This window comes from Pundamilia nyererei, unplaced genomic scaffold (genome assembly GCF_000239375.1).
Source record: "Pundamilia nyererei isolate P.nyererei 1_Seehausen unplaced genomic scaffold, PunNye1.0 scaffold00009, whole genome shotgun sequence".
Taxonomy (NCBI): Eukaryota; Metazoa; Chordata; class Actinopteri; order Cichliformes; family Cichlidae; genus Pundamilia; species Pundamilia nyererei.
Genome location: NW_005187410.1, coordinates 1,880,249 through 1,888,660, shown reverse-complemented (window position 1 = coordinate 1,888,660; position 8,412 = coordinate 1,880,249). Strand labels below are relative to the sequence as shown.

Here is an 8,412-nt window from a genome sequence, read left to right as displayed (position 1 = left end):
TAATCTGAACATGGTGCCGTCTTTAAGAGAAAATTTGTCTGGAAGAAAGGATTTGTAGACATCTACGTACATTTCTTTGAAAGTGTCTGCTAGTTTATAGCCAATGCCATATCGTTGGTTATTTGAATGATTTTCAATGTATTTTTGATTGGGGTCAGAAATGCAAAGTACTTCGTCTCCTGTAAGGATCGAAGGACAGTCAGTCAGATGGTAAACAGAGTTGAATCCAACTCCGTACTTCCCTATCTTCCCTGGGGTGTTGTGCTTTCCTCCCTCTCCCAGCTGTTGAATTCCCTTAATGTCAGCATCAGAAAACACTTTGTTGTTGAACACACAAAGTGCTGGACCCTGGAGATTGTTCCATTTCTTCCCAAATGTTTTTACTTTCCCATGTTGTCTTTTGTCCCAGATGAAGTGAATTTCTGTTGCTTCTGCATCATCAGCATTTTGGATGAGCTCTTTAAGGATATCCTTCTTTGATGGATAGGCTGAAATTATGTTTTTAATACGAACAGTGAGTTCTTCCTTCTGTTCAAAGTCAAAAGCTAATGGTGAAAGGTCATCAAATGTGTGATTTTCCAAAGTATGATGCCTGGTTGTTTTGATTCCAAGGTGGCAAGCCATCACACGTGGGATATTCTCGTGACACAATGTGACACCTGAAGTGAGTGGCATCCATGGGCTGTCATTGTAAAACAGCTCACTTGCAGGTTGCAAAACTCCACACTCATTGGGTATCAGACAGTCATCCGTGATTTTCAATTTGGCTTCAAATATCCCTTTATTTAAAATTGTGAGGCAAACTGAGAGATCACTCTTGGGCAGAGGCTTGTTTCCATGTTGAGCATGTAAATCCTGCAACACAGTTAGAAGCTGAGCAATCGTGAATTGCTTTGCAACACCTATACTTTCCCAAAGATTCCTGAAGCTCATGAAGGCAGCTGGAAGTACATGGAGATAAGGTTTTGCTTCAAATTGCCCGTTCTCAGCTACACGGTCGACATTCACAAATGTATCGCCAATGAGGATGAATGGAAATGAATATGCCCAGTGTCCAATGTAAGTGGTGTTTCCAGAATAACAGATCCACTTATCCAGAAACTTATAACACTCAAATGCAATTTTGTAAAGCATGGAACTGTCAGTGGAGTGGGCTTGTTTGCTCACTTGGTGCAACTGCTGAAGCACCATCTGTACTTTTGGAGTGCTGTGAACTCCTAAAATCTGTAGAACTGGATCTGTGTTGTGTATGTTTAAATTAGTATGATCCAACACTGGTTGTGTCATGTTAACGAGTAGAGAGCATTTGTCAATAAAAACATCAGTGGGCCTTTTAAGTGTTACATTTCCTTCCATTTTTGTATCACCAGGTGAATATGCTGGAAGAAATGCAGTTGTCCTCAGTGTTTTCCAGTGGTGAGAGTCGTTATCATGAATGTGATTCTTCATCAGTTCAAATAGGCACTTCAAGTGGACAAATGCTTTCTTTTTGTCAATGCTCCAGGTTTTATTAATTGTGCCCGCTTTCTCTGTGATATCTTCCAATGGGAGATGGTCATTTGCCATACCGAGTTCCAACAAACGCTGAATCCTTTTTGGAGATCTGAAGTCATTTTCGGATCCACCAAGCAAGCGTCCCTCTTTTGGTTCAAAAAGACAGGCCACTTTCCCTGTAGGATTCACAAGTTTCCTGACATGTTGGAGCTGTCCACCCTTTGTGGGTATGCATGGATAGCAAAGCAGCAGATTGTCAATTTCTTTAACATTAACATCAATAGCATGCAGCACAAGGATATCTCTACTCGTCGAGTCCATTGTAGTTAGGTTACTGAACACTGCTTCTTGGTAGAACTTCTCCCAGTTCCAGGTCCTGTTTTGTAAAACCTTTTCTAGGCCAGCCTGTTTGAAACTATTTCTCAGCCACAGTGGAAGAGGAACAACATGATTGGGTCCTTTTGCATATTTCTGGCACACTTGAACTGCAAGATTACCAATTTCCTCATCGTTTTCAATGCTCTCATGTAGAAATATGACATCGTTCACTGAAAACCATTGTTCTCCATCACTAAAGAGCTCTGGACCAACAGAGTCATCAACAATGGTTGAGTAAAGTGCATCCACTAAAGGCTTGAAAGTTTCAGTCACTTTCTCTCTATCAGGCCAAAAGTTGTGATAACAGTAACTCACCAGCTGCTTGTTTTCTGACATTTTCTTTAGTGCCTTGAGTACAGTAACATATGCTGTCACTACTGGATCCTGAAGGAGAGCTTTGTTCCAGTCATTTTTCACTCCAGTTTCCCACAGAGCTTTTCGGTTGCTTGTCACCGCAAATGTGCCATTTACATTGACAGGAAGACCCGTGTGAATGGGAAGAGGAAGGAAGCAAAAGGCCTGTCCAACAAGATCTGATTGTAATGTGGTGAATTTTCCAGTTTCTGGATCATTTTGCAAAGGCACAGCAATCCCTCCAATGGGCAAAGAGAAACTGGCTTGCTTGTTTTTGTGAAGGGCCATTTTCAAAGATTTGTGTGTCCCAAAGCAGTTGTACAGGAGCCAGAACTGAACTTCAGTTTCATTAGACTGCTGACTGGATATTTTCAGAATGATTACTGTGAAGGAGTCAATTACCTCTTTGCATTTGCATTCAACTTTCATCAGTGATTCCTCAGCATGACGTTGCTTGGACACACTGGTGTCATCAGGAATCTCCATTGCACTCACAGTGGTTTTGGACACAACGAAGATGGTTTCCTTTTCATTATCTCTTGGTGGAGTTGATCCATTGTGTGGGATATTTTGGAGGGATAATGTAATGATGTTCTTCAAAAAAAGAAGAAGAGTTTTTGAGTTCTTAGAAAAGTGATGTTGAAAATCCAAGATATTGTGTTTTTGATACACTTTTGTGCTTATTTCTGATTTGACAGCCTCTTCTTCACTTCGGAAAGGTAGTTTGATCAGAGTGCCTGGATAGGGTTCAGGAGGACTTTTTCGGGTAAAAGTACAGTCAAAAATGTTTTCATATGATCCAAACTGACCAGGAAACCACCGTAAGATTCTCCTTTGAGAGAGATCCAGCTTGATTCCGGGGTTTGATTTATGTTTGATATGTTTTGTGAGATGAGTAACATTTGGATCAAGTATGAGGAGAGTGTTGCCACTAAGGATGGAGGGGACATCTGTCACATGATACACAGTGTTGAATCCAAGTCCAAATGTTCCAATTTTTTCCACTTGGTTCTCCTTCGAGGCTGAGCCAACTCTGACAATATTTTTCCAATCCTCTGCTGTGAACTGCTCATTATTGAAAGCCCAAAGACAAGGTCCCTGACAAAGAGCCATGTCAGGGTCAATCAGGCTTTCGGGGGCATCTTTGTGTACTCTGAAATCCACCAAGAACTTGCAAACATCTGCCCCAGCATCCTCTGCATTCTGGATGAGCTCTTTGAAGATGTCACTGTCTTCATCGTACTCTTTAAGAATGTTTTTTATTCTCATTGTTATTGGTTCAGACTGTCCACACTGCTCTATTCCTATCTCCTCTGGATCAAGGATGTGGGTACTGAGAAAACGAATTTCCAGCCATTCAGCTGCTGCTTTTGGGATTTCCTCATGTATGACATAAATTTCCTCTTCTCTGCAGTTTAGTTCTTTTAGTCCATTTTTGCTTACATCACAGAAAAGAGCTGTTGATCGTGGTTTAAGAGTAAAGTTTCCTCCCTCAGCAATAACTGGCACTGGGATGTCATCCTGAACTGTCTTCTTCTCTTTCCAGAGCCAGTTGAGAATTTCTATTGACACTTTGACCTCTGAGGAACTTGCAAATGGCGGCTGTCTTGCTTCAACAGTTTGCTGGACAGAGTACAGAATGCCCAAAATGTCTTCATTGGAAAGTACTTTTCTCAGGCCAAACTTCTGGAACAATGTTCTGTATGGCAAAAATTCCTTCGGCACCTTCCCAATGTAAGAACTCAGATCTAGATTATTTGGGTATTCAAGAACCAGATCCTGGGGTGCAACAAACTGGTTGTGAGTCCATAGCCAACATGTCTCATTGCTCATCATTGTAACAAATACAGAGACATTGTCTTGCATGTGTTTGTAAATGCTGTGCAGCTGTCTTTTGAAGTCTACATCTGTGTCAGGATTAACCATTTCCAGTGCTTTTGATTTCAAGACTGACAGATTTTCAATCACTTTTTCAGGTGGTGGTAGGTCTTTGAGACCAAGTCTGTTGCTAACTCTGTCACTGAGCTTCCCTGTTAGTGGCATTACATGTCCAACAATGTCCTTATACACAGAATGTCTTATTTCATTTGGGCAAAACAAACAATACTTCTGAGATTTATCACTGAATTGTTTGTTACTTCCAGGTTGTTCACATGGGATCCATTTTAGCATTTTGAGGCAATGAAGTTGTTTGTGAGAAAACTTTGTCAGTAGATCATTACTTTCCAACATTTCCAACAGAACCTGAGCTCTTCTCAGAGCCTCAGTTTGTGAGTTCACACACAGTTTGTCAGTCAGCGTGGCAGCATGTAGCAAATGTTCAGGTGAGACATCTATCTCTTTATTCAGTAATCCGATTTCTGTTAAGCTTTCCAGCATCTGCAGTGAATGAGTGTATGAAGGCGGTGGAAAGAAGTCTGACTCAAAGATGACTTTAAAAGTCTGAACTCTTGGATCAAAAAAGTCAGATGCCTTTTTCAGCTGTCCATTCACCTCAATGAAGCTCAAGTCCTTACAGCTACATTTCAGGGATTCGTTTTGTGAGAAAAGCACCTTACCATGCTGTAAAATCCAAGTCATTGTTTTTTTAGTTTCGTCATTGCTACAATTCCCTTTCCTTATGCTGTCAACAAGAACATTGGCTGCTTCGGCGGTGTCCAAGAGATGAACTTTGAGCAGCTGTAACAGTCTGCGGTCAGTCTCAGTAGAACACTGGATTATGGAATCAGGCACAGGGAGCTCTGTTGGTACTGTTAGGCCTGAGATCAGAAGCAGAGCTTGTTTCGATTGAGCTGCAACACTGAATCCTTTCATGGTTTGAAACAAAGGCAACTTCAATAGAAAATCTTTCTCTGTTTTTGAGAGAGAATCCAGATAAGAGAGATAATCTTTCAGTTCGTTGCGTGCTGTGTGAGAGGCAGATGTGAGCTCTGTCAAGAGATGTTGGAAATCTAAATTCATCAGGACCTTCAAAACACTCCTTGGAGATGGGCACAGCACATATGAGTCAAGGTCTTCATGCTTGAGCCACTCATTTCCTCTCACCACTGTGCCACCAACTTTGTTCACCAACTGAGCTATTCGGGCTGACAAACTCAAATGCTTGTTTTTCTGAAAGATCAGAGTTGTGTCCTGCTGTAGTTTTGCTACTGATACAGTTTGACTGTGAGACAGAGGACTAACTGGTATTAGAGGTATGTCAGTGAAAGGACTTAACTCATTAAAATGATTGTTGAGAAACCTCCAGAATTCTTGAAACCAATCTAAAGGTGGATGCTGACTGTTGCTGTTTTCCCATGCAACAAGGTTCTTCCCTGTCTGTTTCCAGTCTGGTGGCAAATATCGTCTTGCATATTCAGCTACATGGGATGCATCAATACTGATGACCCTGAAGAAACCTAAAGAACAGATTATAAAATAAAGAGAGATTTTAATTTCTGTGCTGTGATAAAATGTGTAGATGGCACATGCAAATGATTCTGAGGTTACTGCGTTCTATCAAATTACTTTGACTTACTTCTTCTGGCTAGTTGTATTAGATGGGTACTGCAGACAGGAGTGAGATTGTGTGGGATAAAGAGGTGATTGCAGAATGGCAGCAAGATTCTGCAAAAGAAGATAAGTTTGTTAATGCAATGTAACAAAAAGTCTAAAGAGCTTGGAAAGAAAAGCGTCTGTACTTCTTTAAGTTTCTTGAAGATGTTTCTCCTCTCATCCGAGAAGAAGCTTCTTCAGTTCTAAGAGCATTTGGTGAAGAGCTCCCAAGTAAAGCCCTATGGGAGTGTCTGCAAGAGGGTCATAGACCCGCTATTGATCCTCTGCCTAATCACACGAGCCAAGGTGTGAAAACAGGTTTGGGTCACAACCAGCCAAGGTTTTGGGTGAACCCATTGTGAAAACTAGCCTCACCCTATCATATGATTTACTGAGGTCAAATGACCCAGGATGTGAGTGGGCGTTAAGGCATCTGGGAAGGGATCTCGAAACTGGATTATAGATGGCAGACAGCTGCCAGATAGACAGTTGCAGATTAAAAGCTAAGTCTTGTCCACTCAGTTGTTCATCTGAGTCTAAAGGACAAGGGTCAGTCCTTCGAGGATGCCAATTGTTAGAGCCAATCCATAGAAAAATATTTTTGGTACTGTTTCAGTTATTATGTCACATGTTTGATTTGTATAAAATGTTATCAGGGAATATATGCAGTGTGTTTACATTTTTTCGGCTAAGATGAACATTGTACGGCGCATGTGTGGTAGCAGGTTAGAATGGAAGTGGACGTGGAAATGTGTGCTGTAGCAGCAAATAGTTTTTTGACCGTGACATTGTGATTTGTTTCTATGTACAAGTCAGAAAATAAACTTGAATAGCTCACATTAAGAAGTGGAAGAATTATTTTTTCAAGGTTTGGCACAGAAATTCGCCACTACACCAATGTTCACATTTTGGACCGAGATGACAGATGGTTTGAAAGAGGAGTAAAAGAAGCCATCTATGTCCACTGTGAATGACTGTGTAGGTCTCATTTATCTTTGAACAGAGGCAGTGGCTTACGACACCAACTGTCTATTAACAAGGGGTCCATGACCCTCTTGGGGACACCCCCATAGGGCTTAAAATCTTAGACTCTCCAGCAATTTCTCTTAGAACCGAAGAAGCTTCTAAGATAAGAGGTGAAACTGTCAGGGTGCTGGGTCTGTGACCTAGCATTTTGAGTTATTTTGTATTTTTGATTACTTATGAGATAATGTTAAGTTCTGGTGTTTTATTAGTTCGTCTTAGTTGAAGTTTAGTCGAGTTTATGTTATTGTCCATGTCTCCTTGTTTATGAGTCTTTTTCTGTTTGTCATGTGTTATCTCCTTGTCTATGTAGGTTCCCCTTGTTTCTCTCTCCTCTGTGTCCCTCTCCCTTTCTTGCCCCCTCTCTGTCTCTTGTGTCAAGCTTGCGTGTCCCTCCATAGTTTAGTTTCGCCCTTGCCTTGCTTTTCTGTTTTGGTATTCAGCCCAAATAAACAACCAGTTTTTTGTCAAACTTCAGTTCTTCTCTCCCATGTCTGCTTTTGGGTCCACACCTCAAACACACCGGCTGCTCAGCCTTGACAGAAATGTCTTCAAGAAACTTAAGTCCAGATGCTTTTCTTTCCAAGCTCTTTAGACTATGATGACCTAGATGATCGAGAACTTTCGCAGACAATATAACAAAAACAAAAGTAATGACATATGTTGAGCAACTTTGTAAGGAGCCATTTGGTATAGGAACATTCTTGGAAATCTGATAAGCCCAGTGCATCTTTCTACCATCTAATGGTGGTAGTACAACATTCACTGTCATGAACTGGCTGTTTACAGGCAGGAAAAGGACCCAAATGCAAACTCTCGGAGACAGGATGTAAACGAAAAAAACCAACAAAAAAACAGCTTTATTTGCTGAATGGATAAGCAATACAAAACTAAACTGGGAAATGCTAAGGATAACACATGATGGAATAAAACACAAGGAGGGGAAACAAGACACAAGGACTCACACAACTAAATAGACACAGATGCACAGAGGGAGCCAGAGGGCAAAGACACAAGGGGAAATCTAATAAACCATAGTGAACAAAATAACCTAGGAACCATAGATTGCAAGTGAACTCAAAAATAAGACAGAATAATCAAAAATGTACGAAAACTCAAACCACTGGGTCAGAAGGTAAATCAGATCTTTTGGGATGTTGATAAATTGACAGCCACTTTCTAAATATTCAGTCACAAATCAAATGTGACAGTATTCTCTGTAGTGACAGTAAGAGTGCTTAGTTTTTCCTGTATGCAACAAAATTTAAAGCAACAGCAATCAAACCAAATAAAACATAAGATGACAACTTTAGTCATAATGAATATAACATTTATTTTAAATATTGATAGATGTATCAATACCTTGGAACCCTACCTTGGAAATTCATGGCTGTCAATCAAAGCAGTGTCTTCCTCTCTGTATGAGAAATATCTGAAAGAGCCATCACTGAGTGGAAGGAGCTGAAGACCCTCAAGTTCTTTGTATTGTTCATCACCCAAAATGTACTCCAAAAGACTGAGATTGTCATCTTTGGTGATGTTATCCACACCGGTCCTGTGGAGAATGGCCCTGAGGAATGCTGGAGTAACATGTTTTAGGGTAGCAGGGTTTGGGTAGGCCTCATTTAT

The 8,412-nt window shown here is 40.8% G+C and overlaps 1 protein-coding gene across 1 annotated transcript in view; it reads right to left on the bottom strand.

Annotated features, from left to right (window-relative positions):
• Positions 1 to 6,688: 6,688 nt before the first annotated feature.
• Positions 6,689 to 8,412, bottom strand: part of LOC102200892 (sacsin-like) — a gene marked incomplete at its 3' end in the record, with an annotated part of 20,302 nt that continues 18,578 nt past the window's right edge. The window contains exon 6 of the mRNA XM_005723633.1: positions 6,689 to 6,698. Coding sequence (XP_005723690.1) covers positions 6,689 to 6,698 — 10 coding nt within the window. The remainder of the gene's footprint in view (positions 6,699 to 8,412) is intronic.